The following is an 18569-nucleotide window of genomic DNA, read 5'->3' as shown; positions in this document are numbered from 1 at the left end:
AGAGAGAGTGGGAGAGAGAGGGGGGAGAGAGTGCGAGAGAGAGAGAGAGAGGGGGAGAGAGAGACGGGGGAGAGAGAGAGGGGGTGAGAGAGAAAGGGAGGGAAGAGAGAGAGAGAGAAAGGGAGGGGGAGAGAGGAGGTGAGAGAGGAAAAAAGGGGACGGAAAGGAGAGAGGGGAAAGAGAGAGTGGGAGAGAGGGGGGGAGAGAGTGCGAGAGAGAGAGGGGGGAGAGAGAGAGGGGGAGAGAGAGAGAAAGGGAGGGAAGAGAGAGAGAGAGAAAGGGAGGGGAGAGAGGAGGTGAGAGAGGAAAAAAGGGACGGAAAGGAGAGAGGGGAAAGAGAGAGTGGGAGAGAGAGAGGGGGGAGAGAGAGAAAAGGAGGGGGGGAGAGAGAGAGAAAGGGAGGGGGAGAGAGGAGGTGAGAGAGGAAAAAAGGAAGAGGGACGGGAGGGAGAGACGGTGGGAAAGGGAGGAGAGAGAGTTGAGGGGAGAGGAAGGAAGAGAGGAAAGGGGTGGGGTAGAGAGAAGGGGGGGGGGTTAAAGAGGAGGGAGAGAGAAAGGCGGGGCTTGCTCCATCTCAGACGCTGCAATATCGAGGATGTAGAAGGAGTGAGTGTGTGAGAGAGAGAGAGAAAAGAGTGGGGGGGGGGGATCAGAGAGTTGTGGGCTACGGGGATCCCGGCGGTGCATGAAGCGACGAGCCGCAGGTTCTGGACCACAGGCGATTTCCTGCTGCCAACTCCTCCAGTTGTTCTAAAGCAAGGCGTTTGGACCAGGAGACGCGACCCTGGAGGTGTTGAGTCTGGGCGGCGTGGATTTGCTCCTGGCGCCGGCTGCCACCTGCCTCGGCTGTTCGGGACCCGGTCCGACGGTCCGGTCATGGAGACGGAGCGGGGCTCGAACCCCGGCGGCCGCAGTCGCTGATTCCGCGGGATGGATTCGGCTGCCTCCTCCTCCTCGCTGCTCACGAACCTGTCCGCCGGCGGCACCGCAGCGCACACGCCGGGCAGCCGCTTCTCCTCGTCCGTCCCGGTCAAGATCCTGCTGGAAACCATCATGGTCCTGATGTGCGTGGCTGCGATCACAGGTCTGGCCCGAGTCACTCGCCGCCGTGTGTGCGGTTCGCTTGTCGGAGCCTCGCTGAACCCCCCCCCTTTAAACCGAGCCCGGCTCCACGTTGGCGTTCGTTCACACTCCAGCAGGTTAACCTTGTGCAATAGTTTGGAAGGAGAGGTTCGCAACAATAAAATACCCCCCCAAACTCCCGCTGCAACACCTTTAATGTGCACAGGTTTCTCTCTGCGCTGGTGTTTCTGGGCACAGGAGGATGGAGCCAAAACTGCGCAAATCAAGACATCCTTCCAGTGCAAATTCAACCTGCAATGGGCATGGGATGGATGAAAATGAGACGCCCTTGGCAAAGAATTGGGCTCATTCGCAGAACCTCCAAGAGCCTCGTTTTGTAAATCCTTTCAACACAAGTGTCTGGGGATTGGGCTCATGGGTGAGCGGGCTGGGGAATGGGTGAGCGGGCTGGGGAATGGGTGAGCGGGCAGCTTGGTGGCGTTTCCCCCCTCGAGGTTTCAAACGAGTTATTTTCTTTACCGTCTCCCCCCTCCCCGAAATGTACCAGTGCGTTACATTTCATTTCGGGAACAAAGCTAAGCCCCTCTGCCGCCGCTCTCCTTTGGCGCAAGAATCCCCCCGCGCTCATTCATAGATGAAACGCCCCGGCGATTTCCAGTAAGGACGCAAAGGGCCGAACGTCGTCCTTCCCTGCTGCTTGTCAAAGCGGTTCTCCAATCTAGTCCCGCCCTCCAGCACCGAGTTCCTGGGTCATGGCTCTTCAGCAGAAGGCTAAAAAGAGCAGGAGTTTCTGCCCCTCCCTCTCCCCCACCCCCTTCAGGATGCCATTTCCACATCCCCACCACTCATTGCCAGGAGAATGTTTCCCTCATTTTTCCTCCCCCATCCCTTTTCAGGTTTGCATCAAATCTCTGCTCCCTATTCTCTACCTGAGAAGGGGAGTGTTTCCTTCTTTAAACTGTCCAGGCCCTTCCTCATACACTTGAATCCAACCCCTCCCCACAACCTTCTCTTTGCAATGCAAAAACAAAAACCCCAGCATTTCTACTCTTTTCCTCAAAGCTGAAATGTTCAATTCCCGACGACGTTGTAGATCGCCCGTGGACTCCTTTTCAGTGTGGTCACCTCGTTCCCGAAAACTGTGACCAGTGCTGCCTGCAGTACTGGAGTTGTGGCCTAATTAGTGTTGCAGTTCCAGCATCAGCCCATGGTTCTTACTTTCTAATGAAGAAAAACAGCCCCTGTGACATCTTAACCGCTTTTTTTGACCCAATCGATGTCCCGTGAATATAAATTTCCCAGTCCTTCTGTCTCTCCACACTTTTCAATATCTTTCTATTTTTGTTCCCTGGCTTTTCTGTACATCCTCAAGGGAATCACCTTGCACTTCTCCAGGTGAAATTCGGTTTGGCCCTTATCTGTCCAGCCGACTAGACCATCTTTATCTTCCGTACTAGAGCTTTCCTCCTGCCAAGATCATGCAGCCAATTACTTGTGCATTGCAAACTTCTTTATGGGGACAAATCATTGATATTTTAAATGCAGAAGAATGAATACTGAGCCCTGTGGAACTCCACGTGTACCAGGCTTTCGAATGCAAGAACACTCATCGTCCGTTCTTCTTTGCTTTCTGTCACTAAGACTGCTTTAGCTTCTCTTAAAGTCATGGGTTTGACCTCCTTAAAAGCCTTCATAAAAATTCACATAGACTATATCAAAGATACTGTCCTCATTTATCTTTTTCTTACCATCTCAGAACGTTCACTTGAGTTGTTCAGTCCAGGTGTAGACTCTAAGAAACCTCTCTCTCCAGACCTATTCCCAATTTATGCAGGTTTAATCCAACATCCCATTCCGTTCTACATGTCCTGCCCTCTAGCCCTGAATTCATATCCTCTCTTGCCACAGATGCCCTATTGTTAGAGAGTGTAGGTTCTAATAGACTCTCCCTCCAATCTAGACCAGAGACTTGATGTTTTATCCAGGCCATTGCGTACACACACAGATCTAGTCTCCCACACCCATTCTACCAGCCAACCCTTGTGTAGGATTCATTTGAACCGTTCCCATTATCACTTCAGATGGGGATCCTAGTGTTGTTTTCTTTGAAGACAGCATGGCCCACTCTAAGGGGTTTGGGCATCTGCCCACATTTTGTCCATACCTTGATGAAGCTCAAGCCCTTGCTATATAAAGCATAGTGTTTGACCTGCTAAGTGTCTCCAGAATTGCGCTTTTACTTTTATCACTCTGAAGAGTAATAATTCATCTTTAGCCCTCAGTTGTACAGAGATTCATTACCAACACTGCCAAGAAGTTACTGAATTGATCTGCTTTGTTTCAGGTAACGTTCTGGTGGTTGCGATCATTGCTGTGACCAAGCACTTTCACTCGGTGACTTCAGTGTTTCTCGTTAATCTGGCTGTCAGTGACTGTCTGGTGGGACTTGGGGTCATGCCGTTTGTGGCCATGTCGGTGTTTTACCAGGACTGGAACAGATACAACGTGAGTGTTTCTTTGAATTTTCAGCTAGATATTTTGATTCTGATTGATTAAAACCAGATTGCATAGAGATATCACGATCTAGAATGAAAACAATCTATGCTTGAGCAGAATAATTCATCCTGCATTTTAAGAAAATCTGTCTGTAACTAATGGAAAGGGCTTGCAGAGATTAAAAGACCATCAGTTCCCCAAGGTTGCGTAAGGCAGTGGAAGCTCAGAAATAATCTTTGACCGGATTTACATGGAAACCCCCTCTTTTGACAATTCATGCTAATTATAAAAGAGCTAATCTTTCTACAAAAATACAAGCAAAAACAAGAACACAAACCAGTATTTGCATGGTACCTTTAATGTTAACCTGCTCCAAGGAGATACCTTGTCAAAGGACTCAGACCTGAAACATTAGTTATATCTTTGCCTCCTGTGGAACCTGCTGAGTTTCTCCAGCACTTTTGTTCATTAACTACAATCGCAAGATAATTCCTAGTAGTTTTATCAGAGAAGTTTTAATACCCAGTTGCACAAAGAAATATTTGGCAAAAAGCTTGATCAAAGACAGATGCCAGAACCTCATCAGTCACATGTGTTGTTCTCTAGTGGCATTTTACACATCTCAGCCTCCAGAATTCTCTGCTTCCACTGATCAAGTTACATTTTAAGCAGTATTTTAAGGCAGAGATGGTGAATGAAAGGATAGGAGGAGAATTTCAGCATTGAGAACTGTAGAACATCATAGCACAGAAAACAGGCCCTTCAGCTCTTGGTGTCCATGCCAAACTATTCTGCCTAGTCCTGTACCCATTCCATATTCCTCCATACCCCTCCCATCCAAGCACCCGTCCAAATTTTTCTTGTGTTAAAATTGGGCCCGCATTCACCACTTCAGCTGACAGAAGTAAATCACAAAATTCTGTAGACACCGCGGTTGAAGTAAAAACTCAAAATGCTGGAGAAACTCAGCAGGTCAAACCGTGTCCTTTATGTAACAAAGGCAGAGATACATTACTGCCATTTCGGGGCTTGATCCTTCATCAAAGTATGAGAAAATGCCGACAGGCATCCGAACAAAGAGTAGAGGGGTAAGGGGGGGGTGGGGTGGCAAAGGAAGGAGGCATTTTCTCATAACTCTGATGAAGGGCTCAAGCCCAAACGTTGGTTCTGTATCTTTGCATTTGCTACATAAAGGACAGTTTGACCTGCTGAGTTTCTCCAGCATTTTGTGTTTTTACTTCATCTGGCAGCTCATTCTACACTCCCACCACTCTCTGTGAAGAAGTTCCCCTTAGACTTCTCCCCTTTCACCCTTAACCCATGTCCTCTGGTTTGTATCTCACCTACTTGCATTTACTCTAGCTCGACCTTAGGAGCTGGCAAGACTGGCTTAAATCAGAAATCAGAAGGACGCCAGGATGGGAGGATTTCTGGGACCAGGCTGATGTGGGCCTGGAGAAAAGGGTTAAATTGATCATTTCTGAACGAAAGACCTGCGCCCGGCTCTTGGAAGTGAGAATTACATCTCAAAGCGCTTAACATACTGAATCATTTGGAAGGCAGGGTTGTATTGTGAATTTTTTCAGTTTATTCTGAGAATATTTCCAAACAGCTGCTAAAATTCCCAATATGCTCATGGAGAGTCAATATTCAAAGTGCCGATTATCCACAGTTTTGAACAAGATGAACACAACTGATGCTTGAACATCAGGGAAGCACCTGTGTCTCCTATGCACCTGTAAATTAACATTTAATTTTAAAGAAAGTTTGTTTTGTGAAAATATACAAGTTTGTTTGATCTCTTTATCAGCTGCACTTTTAGAATAATGCAGGAATTGGGGATTCTTTTGTTAGTGATGTACAAGACGTGGGCATCATTGGACAAGTACAAATGTTTGTGGCATGTCCTTGGTTGTCCTTGAACCGAAGGCTAATTAGGTCAATCGAGAGGGCAATTAGGAGTCTCACGCAGGCCAAACCAGGTAAGTACAACAGATGTCTTTCCCTGTAGGGCATTTGGAAACCAGATGGTTTATTTTACAATAATGTCAGTTTCACGATTATTGCTATTGGCGGTGAGTTAATTTCAGATTATTTAATTAACTGAATTTAAATTCCCCAGATGCCACAACAGGGCTTGAACCTGGCTGTCGTTAAAGCCTTCTGATTAGCCAAGACATTATGCCTTTGTGCCCGCAGTATTCAGGTTACTGGGTAATAATAGAAACCTGCACTTCCAAAAAGATGGGCGGCATGAAAGATTTTAAGATGCAGAGGATACAAGATTCCATGTAATAAAAAATAACATTTTGCTCAATCACCTTAAACGAATGCACCGGATTTTAAACATGACTGGAATGTTAGCAAAAAAAAAACCTCTTGAATATTGTAGTCCCAAATAATAAAAATGGAAATTAACTCTTTCGATCACCGTAAGCCAGTCTTCCTTTGATCTATTCTCTCCAAGCAAGCACAAAATATTAAATCAGTGGAATTTAAATGGTTGCCTTTTTTAGTGTAACCTTGCATTTATCTGTGAAATAAATCGTTCCTGATTTGCAAATCCAAAGGCACTTATTTTAAACTCCCCGATGTGTTTGCTAAATAAAGAATGTGAGAGAATTGAATTAGCATTTTATCCCTCTAGCTGTTCTACAGTGAAGCATGAAGTGCAGGTGCTGACCGGATGGGTCTTTTTCTGCTACCAACTCACTGACGGTTTCAAGAAAGACTTGCATTTACGTAGCATCTTTCCTTGCTTTCAGGCTGTTGTAAAAGTGCTTTACAGCTGGAGGTGTTGTCAGTGAAGGAAGTAGATGCAACTTTCTTCAGTTTAAAAAAAAGACTTTTTTTTCTCACCCAGAGTTATTTATAAAGGACACATAAATATTTGGTTTCTCCAAAACCCATTGTCTATGGCAGTAGGTCTCAACCTTTTTTTTCCACTCACATATCACCATGAGAAATCCTTGACTAACCACAGAGCACCTATAGCATCCTCTGCCATGTGAATGGCACAATGTAATGGGATATACAACCTTATTGTTGGTTATCTATTTCATTCCCACTGCATGTGAAATATTCAGTCCTAATGGGAAAGGACTGAGCAGACCATTTCTGAAACCACCTCTGCAAGCTTAATTTCCTCCCCCCTCCCCCCCCCCAAGATTTGCAATACAGCTAGGTACGCTTGCTCAGTACCCCCTCCTGTGATTATGAAATGGAGGGCTGAAGCCGCAGCTCTATCTGCGGTGATTTGACACTGTTCCCAATGGGGCAGTGTCTGTAGAATGTGGATTTTGTGGAATAAAGAGGTGGTTTTGCTTACCAAGTGCAGACCCAAGTATGTAGTTTGGATAAGAAGGGCTCGGAAGAATACAGACCATATGCAAGCAACTTGGATTAGCATGGAAGAGTTGAGCTGAAGGGCCTGTTCAGCACTGTGTGTCTCCATTGTCAAGTCATTTTGAGAGAAATTAGCCCTTTCAGCCCTTCTTGTCCAGGCTAATCATAAAATCCCACTTACCTGCCTTAGTCCACATCTCGCTACTCCTTCCCTATCTAAGTACCTGTCCAAGAGCCTTTTACATATGATAATTGTATCCGTCTCTACCACCTCCTGGTGGCTTGTTCCAGATAACATCCACACTTTGTGCGGAAAAATGTACCCCTTACATCTTCTTTAAATTTCTCCCCTTGTGGACTCTTATTCTAGCCTTCCCTTTCCTGGGAAGAAGAATCACACTCTGTCCTATCAGGGCCCCCTCACAATTTTATAAACCTCAATAACGTCACCCCTTAGCTCCCTGCATCCCAGAGAGAATAAACCCAGCCTATTCAATCTCTCCTCATATCTACAGCTCAATTCAGGCAACATCCTTGTAAGTCTCTTCTGTATTTGTTTATTGTAACCACATCCATCCTGTAATGTGGTAACCAGAACAATTCTCCAGGTGAGGCTTTGAGCAGCTGCAACATGACCACAAGACAGGAGCAGAAATAGACTATTCAGCCCATCGAGTCCACCCTCCCTTCAATCATCAGCTGATCTATTTTCCCACTCAGCCCCATTGCCCGAACTTCTCCACATAACCTTTGTGCCTTTGTTAATTAAGAACCCATCAATCTCTCCCTTAAATACACCCAATGCCTTGGCTTCCGCAACAAATTCCACAGATTTACCACCCTCTTGCTAGAAGCCCTTCAATCCTGAAAGAGTGCCCTCTTGTCTTAGACTCTCCCACCATGGGAAACAACCTTTCAACACCCCAACACTTGTCATCGATGTTTGACCCATGAAGACGGGCGTACCAAATGTTCTCTTCACTACCATTGTGTGGTCATTTTCAGTGAGCTTTTTACTTGCAGCCGAAGGCGTGCCTGCACAACACTGCAAAGATGGAAAAACAGGAGAATCTGGAGCAATACAAAAAACCACGTCTGCAGGAGGAGCTCAGCGGGTCGAACAGCAGCAGTGAGAGAAATAGAATGGTCGGCGTCTCGGGTAGGGGTCCTCCCTCGAGACTTGATGAAGGGTTCCAGCCCAAAACGTCAACCATCCTTTTTCTCTCGCTAATGCTGCTCCTGCTGTTGAGCTCCTTCGGCAGATTGCATTCTGCTCAGCACAGTTACTCCATGTCCCACCAGAATTGGACTTCTCCTGCATTATCTGCATGTCTGGATTAAATTCCATCGACCATTGCTGTGAGCTATGTTCCAGTTGATCTATATACCACTTAGAGAACCTTCTTTGGTACTTATGACTCCACCAATGTTCATGTCATCTTCATACTTACTCATCCTATACCCTACATTGTCATCCAGGCATTCGTATGCCACAAACAGTAATGCTCCCAGCACCGATCCCAGCATCGCACTACTTTTTACAGACTTCCAGTCAGAAACTTCCCATCCACCACTACCCTCTATCTCCAAGATAATATTGGGATCCAGTATGCCAACGTGCCTCGATCTCACATGCCCTATTTTCTGGACCAGCGACACAGGAGTTGCCAAAAGCGTGACTGAAGTCCTTGCGAACCAGGCCTTCTTCTCTGACTGTCAATTTTCTCAGTTACATATACGTTTAATTTAGTTCCATTGTTAGATTTTCTTAACTTTGTCATTTTCAGTTGGAATAGCAAGTGATAAAATGTAGTTCACAATTAGACCTCCAGTTAGAAAGTCTTGAATGCAAGGTTTCATCTAGAAACATCAACCGTTCTTTTTCTACCACTGATGCTGTTCGACCCACTGAGCTCCCTCAGTAGAACTGTTTGATGACCCAGTTAGAAATGGCTCATGGAAGTTAGGGTCAGCTGATTCCGAACTTATGACACCCATGTTCAGGTATGGTACGGAATGAACATCCTATGTCATTGACAATGGTGTCACTAGGGTTGGTGTCACCTGATGAAGTAACTCCTGGCGTCACCCCCTCCACCCCAGCCCATGGGCATCCTCCCGTACCAGACCATACAGAATCCTTAGTAATTTTTTTTGTACTAATGTTAATCGTAAATCACAAATACTAATGACCACAATATTGTAGTAAAACACCAGAAAATTTGACAAAAATAGTGACTATACAAACACCAGCAGCAATGAAAAGAATAGCGCGTGCTCGTGGCGCGTGGAGACGAAACCACGTGATTCAATGCATCATTGCAATTGGGTAATAATGACGGCTCTGACCAGAGCACATTAGAAGGTTCAAATAGCAAATTAGCATCATAGGGTATATTGATACACGTAAGCTGGGCTTACGAGAAATGTTTTTGATGCTATAACTAATGACAAGGATATTTTTATAAAAAATAATAAATTTCTGCTGAAACATGGCACAAAAATTTAATAGGCAATGATTTTGGTTTCGCCCCCTCTGATGGTGTCACCCGGTGCGGTCCGCATGCCCCTAGCAATGCCAGTGATCATTGGGAACTGCAGACAGAACCTACGGCCTCCTGAGTCTAGGTACCTATCTAAATGTCTTCAAAGGTTGTAACTGTACCCACCTCCACTACTTCATATGACAGCTCCTTCCACACACCCACTACCCTCTGTGTGGTAAAAGTTGCCCCTCAGGCCCCTTTTAAATCTTTGCCCTCTCATCTTTATCGATGCCTACCAGTTTTTAATCTCCCCTACCCAGGGAGAAGGACTATGACTTTGTATCTTATCTATACCCCTCATGCTTTTATAAATCTTGATATGGTTCCCCCTCGCTCCCCACACTCCAGAGAGAAATGTCCAAGCCTCTCCTTACAATTCAAACCCTCCTATCTCGGCAACATTCTTCTGAATCTTCTGCTCCCCTTCCAGTTTAATAATAGCTTCCCCCTTCTGCTAAACAGCCAGAAGCTGTGGATCATACCGATAACATTGTTTAGAAAACAAGCAAGACTGGAAATGTGGTGATTCCAGATTGTTCCCAGGACCCTCTGCCAGTGGACGCAGGAATAGGAAAATGCAGATGAATGCGAGCAGGCGAGAGGGTGCAGGAAGGAGGAGGCTTTCGATTACGGGGCACGGGGGCCATTTCTGTGGAAGAAGGGGGAGCATGCACAGGCCAGACAGACTCCACCTCGGCGGGGATGTAATATCGCCCGCGGGCACGTTTGCAGGTGTTGTTGGGGGAGGTGTGAACGACCGTGGAGTGGAGCCGAGCACAGATTCAAAGGTGGGAAAGGCAGGACTGGAAGTGGAGAATGGAAGGAAGAGGTTGAAAATCAGAGAAAACAAATAAGCCTGGCTGTGCCGAATGGTACACATTTAAATATGTCTATGGGAACTTACTTTTTGTATATGAGTGAGCTGACAGAGGAAACCAGAAATGATTACAATTACGCGTGAGTGTTTATTAAATGATACACAAGTATAATCTCGATACACCAAAGTTCTTCCTTGCTACAGCTTCACAAGGTCTTCCTACATCGACAGTATAAATTAAATTACCACTAAATGCCATGAGACAGAAAACAATACAATAAATATTAAAAATAATTGCAATAGTGCAAAAAGAGTGATGCTTCAATAATGATCAAGGTTCCTTTTATTGTCATGTAATAAATCCAGCTGCGCTGGATGGGTCACGTCTCCAGAATGGAGGACCATCGCCTTCCCAAGATCGTATTATATGGCGAGCTCTCCACTGGCCACCGTGACAGAGGTGCACCAAAGAAAAGGTACAAGGACTGCCTAAAGAAATCTCTTGGTGCCTGCCACATTGACCACCGCCAGTGGGCTGATAACGCCTCAAACCGTGCATCTTGGCGCCTCACAGTTTGGCGGGCAGCAGCCTCCTTTGAAGAAGACCGCAGAGCCCACCTCACTGACAAAAGGCAAAGGAGGAAAAACCCAACTCCCAACCCCAACCAACCAATTTTCCCTTGCAACCGCTGCAATCGTGTCTGCCTGTCCCGCATCGGACTGGTCAGCCACAAACGAGCCTGCAGCTGACGTGGACTTTTTACCCCCTCCATAAATCTTCGTCCGCGAAGCCAAGCCAAAGAATAAATGCAAACAATGAAATATAGAAGATCTATTTCAACTTTTGTCTGTCGTGAAGGCAAGTAAAGAGTTGCCCATTAGCATAGTCCAGCGCCCCCAATAATAAGAGAAGCAAAAGAGATTCCCTTCAGAGACACTGAGTGTCCATGAATTCGTCTCCAGCATCGTCAGAGCCTCTGCAGCCGCAGAGACTCCTGTTCAAACGACTGACGACCCGAGCTCCAAGCCCGCGCCTCCGATAACATCAGGACATTATTAGCCACACGAGGCTCTTGGGGAGCCCTTCTTGCCCTCAGCACCCTCTTGCGGAGACCACCTGATTCCCCATGGGCCAGTCTCCAACAGCCTGGTGTGAGTCCTTCGATTGTGTCGCCAACACCCCGTGGCCTGTGTGGGCCCTTCAGTCGCTGAGCCCCTCCGCCAGTCCTCTGCCATGGTGATCGCCCTGTAGGGCCATCTCCCAGGCTTCTCTGTCTCAAGGCGGAATGTTCCACTGCTAATGGTGCCCTGCGCTGGTCTCCTGGTGCGGTACGCCGCCGCCACGATCTTGAGCACAGATCTCCATGGTTACAGGATCTTATAAAAGCTTGTTCAAAGCCATCAACAACAGATCTGGGTACAAATAAACATGTGAAATGTGATATTTAGGCCACTACTGGGAAATGGTTTACTCAGGGGCAGGGCTGACAGCTTCATGGTTACCCAGTGTCTAGACAAGGAAGAGAAAAGAGGAGAGAGAACGTGATAACACATGCTAAATAAATGTTCAGAGCTATGAGCAGTGAGATAATGTCGGAAGGAACATCGAACGAGGTTATAGAGTGGCGGGAAGAACAAAGACAGGGGCTGTTGATACAGCCGGGAAAATAAACTGCAAACTTTTTCCCAAAGTTAACTTGGTCTCAGAGCAACGGGTGACATTTGGGGGAGAGATTCTCGACAGTGGCGGGGGTGGGGTGTTTCCATGGGGAAGGGGGCTGGGTCTTCGGCGTGTGTTGGCGTGGAGTCCGAACGCTGCGGTGGGAACAAGGGAGGAGGTTGCGTCAGATACACAAATCCAAATATTATTGGAAGGCGAGAGAACTACCAAGTGTAAGGGTGTAATTCTAAGGAAGGCAAAGAGAAGAGAGAGAAAAATGTGTTATCGTCTGACTGCAAATATACAGCCAGGCGCAATAGTGTTTCTCTGAACCATGGTGCACACACGTACATAATTATCACGTATAGAATTGGAGGACCTATTTGAGACCAGAAGGGTAATCCTTGTTAGATAACAGAATAACAGAGACCTTCAAAACATACTAAGTTGTAGCTTAATTGGGCAGCACGAGCTCGAGGGCCAAAAGGCCTGTTACCGTCTAAATTTAAAATGGCATATGTACAGAAATATAAAGGCCATTCCTTGTTCTACTTCACCCTCCAAATGCACTACCATTCACTTCTCCAATTTAAGGTCAGTTTGTCATTCTTCCTGATCACCCTCCTGCGGTCTTAAGCTTTCCTCCTTGCTGTCATCGCACAGCTAATTTTTGCATCCAACCCAAGCTTCTTTTTACCGTGCCAATTCCATTTTAAATTTAAATGTAAAACTTCAGACGTACAGGCCTGTCCTGTCCACATGCTGCCAATTGCACTCAATTGTCCAACAGCCCCAGTATATTTTGAGGAATGGGAGGAAACCGTAGGCCCTGGGGAAAACCCACGCAGTCTCGGGGAAAAGGTATAAACTCTTTACAGACAGCATGGGAATTGAACCCCGGTCGGGATTACTGATGCTGTAATGGTGTGGCGCTAACCGCTAGGTTAACCGTGCCGCCCTGGTGAGGTCTAAGCTGGGGATAAAATATGGGGATAATACTTTCTGGCTTTATAATTAATAAGTGTAAAGAATTAATGGATATGCATCATTAGAGAGAAAATATCATCTTTGAAAATAAACCCATTATCAGGCCTAGATGAAAGTGCTTCAGAATGACCGGTGAAAGAAAAACGGAAACAAGCAGGAACAACTCATTCAGACTATTTGCTCACTCAGATTTGATGAAAAGTTCAGGCCTGAAACATTGACCGTTATTTTGCTCCCACTCGTGCTCCTTGACCCAACGTCAAGAATATCTAAAGGCAGTGGAGACAGCCGAGGTCATCACAGGCAAAACCCACCCCACCGCAGAGAACATCTACAGGGAACGCTGCCGTAGGAGAGAAGCGGCAACCGTCAAGGATCCACACCACCTCACACTCCCTCTGTTCCCACTGCTACCATCAGGAAAGGGGTATAGGTGCCATAAGACTCACACCACCAGGTTGAGGAACAGCTGCTATCCCTCCATCATCAGACTCCTCAACGACAAACTCAATCAGGGACTCATTTAAGAACTTCTAATTTAGCACTTTATTGATTTTTAAAAATTAGTTTGTTTACATTTCTTTATTTGTTTACATATGTACATGTGTACAGTTTTTTTTGCATTACTGAAGTTGTACACTTGGAGAGAGTGCGTAGAACCAGCATTAACAGCTCCGGTCTTGTGACAGCTAGACACAACAGCCTTCTATCTATGGCAATTAGTCATTAAAACCATGAGGCATCGTGGCTCAGCAGATCCTGCAGGTCTACTGAGAAGCCTATCCCTACTCAATGTAGCTACACCATGAGGTTGTTCGCACTTCAGATGTCATGACGCCAGGTCACATGTTGTGTGTCTATATTAAGCCTGGCAGCATGTCAATAAATGCTTCTACTCTTCTACTCTTCTCTGGTTGACAACTTTGGGTGGGGTCTTGTTCAACATGAGCACAAGCATCATCCGCCACATTGGTGACCCCGAAGGTCCAAATGACTTTGGACCAGATATGGATGCTGCGTCATTAAAATTGCCAGCCTTCTGGCCTCTCAGACCCCGGTTCTGGTTTGAAGCCCAGTTCAACGTACGCATACATCACGACGGGGGCCACCAGTTGTAGCTCTGTGTGCAACACCTCACTACATTACCAATAAGTGGTCATTCTGCCTGGCCCGCAGGAAAAAGAATCTCAGGGTTTTATGTGATGTTATGCATGTTCCCCAACAACAAATCTGAAATCTGATACAAGTGCGATGACAGCAAGGAGGAAAGTATTCAGACTGCAGGAGGGTGATCAGGAAGGATGACAAACTGAACTTAAATTGGAGAGGTGAACAGTAATGCATTTGGTGGGTGCAGCAGAGCAAAGAATATACACAAACAATCACCTATATTTCAATATGTGTGCCATTATGCAATAAGAAATCATATGACTGAGGTGGCATTGTTTACCAAAGTCCACAAGACAACCATGGATGTACTACTGGTCCAGTGACCTCATTTTCAGGTAAAATACCAGGTTATTAAGGAAGTTACAGGATTGGGCAGCACACAGAAGGAAGTTATGCTTGCCAGATCTGTTGTAGAGACTTGATGGCGCAGGTAGATAGGGTGGTGAAGAGGGTATTTGACACACTTGCCTTCATCAGGTACGGATATCATGATACCACCATACAAAGTGATGGAGTATTGAGCAGTGGTCTGGTCACCCAGGCTATATGAAGGCTATGAAAGGGTGCAGAAAAGATTTGTGAGAATGTTACTGGAAGTGGCAGGCTTTAATTATAAGGAGAAGCTGGTTTGGCTGTGACATTTGCCCCTGGAGTGTAGAAGGCTAAGGAAGGACCTGATAGATAGATCATAAACATAGACAGAACAAGCCCTTCAGCCCAAAATGCAGTGCTGACCCATATATTCCTTAAAAAAGTACTAAGCCCTCCCTACCCTGTAATTCTCTATCTTTCTTCTATCCATGAGCCTGTCTCAGAGACTCTTAAATGCCCACAATGTTCCAGCCTCCACAACCATCCCTGGCAAGGCATTCCAGGCATCCACTCCCTACTCAGTGTAAAAACCCTTACCCCTGATGTCTCCCCTAAACTTCTCTCCCTTCACTTTGTACACCTCTGATATTTGCTACTCCCACCACCTCTGATATTTGCTACTCCCACCCCGGGAAACAGGTGCTGACTGTCCACTCTATCTATGTCTCTCAGAATCTTGTAGCCCCAACGCTGCTCCCCCACCATCTTGAGGGCCACTGGCTCCAGGTGATAAATTCTGGCTTTTGTTTATAAATTCACGGAGGTGCAGCGGCTCACCGGAGGCCTAATCGAACTGCCTCGGGAGGTTCCGAGAGACGACATGATGTCGCAATGCGATGACGTCATTTGGAATACACGGGGTTTTCAAAAGCTGCCTGTGACTGTTTGAGAAAACGACTTTTACTGAGCGTCAACTCAACTACGTCTGATCATTTTCTCGTTCTTCATTTCACACTGTGACACAGTTGCTACATTGGTGATCCCGATGCACCAACCGCCAACGTGTCCAACGCGGCAGTGGGTGGTGTCTTGGAACAGTACCCCAATAGACAATGGAAGTCTCCAGGATTTATTTTAGTAGGCACCTCTGCCCTCCAGAAACAAAGTACAGCACATTTGATAGGGAACTTCTGGCGTTGTACCTAGCGGTCAGACACTTCCTCTGTATTTTGGAAGGTAGCTAGCAGAATAAATAACAATAAATCAGTGAAGGTGGTGGAGTTGAATCTCCAGAAGACTTTCAGTAAGTTATCATGTAAACAGTTACTGATCAAAGTTAGAGAAAGTGTACTGGGGGTAAAATGCCAACATGCTGTGAGGATTGGTGAATGGACAACAAAACAGAGATTAGAAATAAGCAGCTGATTTTCAGGATGTGACCAGTAGGTTGATGCTGGGTCTGATCCTGAACCCCATCTGTTCTCCACCTATCATATTATTGATGAAGGGATAAAGTGTAATATGTACCTGTTTGCTGATGGCACAACATTAGGCGTCAATGTGAGTTACGAGGAAGATACAGAGAGCCTTCAGGGAATACTGTATAGGCAAGTTCAGTGACCAAGCCAGGACATGGCAGACAATGTAGAGTGGGGATAAATATGACCAATGCCACCCACTTTGCCAGAACAAATTGAAAGGCAGAGATTGAGTTCAGCATCTTTGTACATTAAATTTAATATTAAGAATATTTAGACATACAGCACAGTAACAGGCCATTTCAGCCCACAAGTCCGTGCCACTCAATTTACAACCAATTATCCTACAACCCTGGTAAGTTTTGAATGGTGGGAGGAAACTTGATCCCCTGGAGAAAACCCATGCAGACACAGGGAGAACGTACAAACCCCTTACATACAATGCAGGATTTGAACCTCCGTTCAGTCCTGATCGCTGACACTGTAAAGCCATTGGGCCAACCTCTACGCCAACTGGTGATTGATTGAAATATATATGTAGTATACACACAGTATGTGTGTATGTATGTAACTATCTATATGAAAATTATATACAAGGCCCTGGAAAGACAAAATCTGAATTATTCTGCATTCCAGGTCTCTTCTAAGGAAGGATTTACTAGCAGCAGATTGATTACAGCATTGGACAGATTGTCCAACAAGGAGAAATTAAGCAGATCACTCGACAACATCCAATTATTTTGAAGAATGAGAGGTGATCAGACTGGGTGGAATGGACAGAGAAGACTGGGAGGCATGGACTGGGTGGCATGGACTGGGTGGCATGGACTGGGTGGCATGGACTGGGTGGCATGGACTGGGTGGCATGGACTGGGTGGCATTGACAGAGCAGACTGGGTGGCATGGACTGGGTGGCATGGACTGGGTGGCATGGACTGGGTGGCATGGACTGGGTGGCATGGACTGGGTGGCATTGACAGAGCAGACTGGGTGGCATGGTTAGACTGGGTGGCATGGACTGGGTGGCATGGACTTAGAGGAGTCTGGGTGGTATGGTCAGATTGGTTGGCATGGACTGGGTAGCATGGACAGAGCAGACTGGGTGGCATGGACAGAGCAGACTGGGTGGCATGGACTGGGTGGCGTGGACAGAGCAGACTGGGTGGCATGGCCAGATTGGGTGGCATGGCCTGTGTGTCATGGTTAGACTGGGTGGCATGGACTGGATGGCATGAATTAGAGCAGACTGGTTGGCATGGACAGAACAGACTGGGAAGCATGGTTAGACTGGGTGGCATGGATTGGGTGGCAGACTTGGTGGCATGGACAGAGCAGTCTGGATGGCATGGACAGAGCAGACTGGGTGGCATGGTTAGACTGGGTGGCATGGACAGAGCAGACTGGGTGGCATGGATGGGATGTCATGGGCTTAGAGCAGCCTGGGTGGTATGGTTAGACTGCGTGGCATAGACTGAGCAGCATGGACAGCAGACTGGGTGGCATGGTCAGATAGTGGCACGGACTGGGTTGCTTGGACCTAGAGCAGACTGTGTGGCATGGTCAGACTGGGTGGCACGGACTGCGTGGCATAGACAGAGCAGACTGTGTGGCAATGGTCAGACTAGGTGGCACGGACTGCGTGGCATAGACAGAGCAGACTGGGTGGCAATGGTCAGACTAGGTGGCATGGACAGAGCAGACTAGGTGGCATGGTCAGATTGGGTGGCATGGACTGGGTGGCATGGTCAGAGCAGGCTGGGTATCATGGTTATACAGGGTGGCATGGACTGGGTGGCAGTCAGAGCAGACTGGTTGACATGGTTAGACTGGGTGGCAAGGATGGTGGCATGGACAGAGCAGTCTGGGTGGCATGGTTAGACTGGGTGGCATGGACTTGGTAGCATGGACAGTGCAGACTCAGTGGCATGGTTAGACCGGGTGGCATGGACTTGGTGACATGGACAGAACAGACTGGGTGGCATGGTTAGACCTGGTGGCATGGACTGGGAGGCATGGACAGAGCAGTCTGGGTGGCATGGTTAGACTGGGTGGCATGGACTTGGTAGCATGGACAGTGCAGACTCAGTGGCATGGTTAGACCGGGTGGCATGGACTTGGTGACATGGACAGAACAGACTGGGTGGCATGGTTAGACCTGGTGGCATGGACTGGATGGGATGCTTAGAGCTGACTGGGTGGCATGGTTAGACTGGGTGGCATGGACTGGGAGGCATGGACAGAGCAGTCTGGGTGGCATGGTTAGACTGGGTGGCATGGACTTGGTGGCATGGACTTAGAGCAGACTGGGTGGCATGGTTAGACTTGGTGGCATGGACTGGGTGGCATGGACTTAGAGCAGTCTGGCTGGCATGGTTAGAGCAATGCTGTGCAGCTTCAATGATCCAGGTTCGAATCCTGCACTGCCTGTATGTACGTTCTCCCCATGTCTTCATGGGGTTTTCCCAGGTGCTCCGGTTTTCCATCACCCTTCAAAATGTACAGCATTGTAGGTTAAATTGGGTGCCATTGGGCAGCACAAGGTATCACTGACTGGAATCAGCTTCTACTGTGCTGTAAATACTGTTAAAAAAAGATAGAGGGATGATGTTTCTCCAGGCTGGTAACTGGATTCAGCAATCACAATGTTTCCTGAAGGATGTTAGTGAACCAGACGA

General features: G+C 46.9%; 1 protein-coding gene across 2 annotated transcripts in view; it reads left to right on the top strand.

The window, feature by feature from the left end:
* The first annotated feature begins 593 nt into the window (after window positions 1-593).
* The window catches only part of LOC138760349 (5-hydroxytryptamine receptor 1D), a 74318-nt gene continuing 56342 nt past the window's right edge, over window positions 594-18569 (top strand). For both annotated transcript variants that reach the window (XM_069930821.1, XM_069930822.1), the window contains exons 1-2: window positions 594-1084; window positions 3428-3588. In XM_069930821.1, the coding sequence (XP_069786922.1) occupies window positions 931-1084; window positions 3428-3588 (315 nt within the window). In that variant the 5' untranslated portion in view covers window positions 594-930. The remainder of the gene's footprint in view (window positions 1085-3427; window positions 3589-18569) is intronic.

Source organism: Narcine bancroftii, chromosome 4 (assembly GCF_036971445.1).
Source record: "Narcine bancroftii isolate sNarBan1 chromosome 4, sNarBan1.hap1, whole genome shotgun sequence".
Taxonomy (NCBI): Eukaryota; Metazoa; Chordata; class Chondrichthyes; order Torpediniformes; family Narcinidae; genus Narcine; species Narcine bancroftii.
The sequence above is the reverse complement of the archived record's forward strand: the minus strand, read 5'-3'. Positions and strand labels throughout refer to the sequence as shown.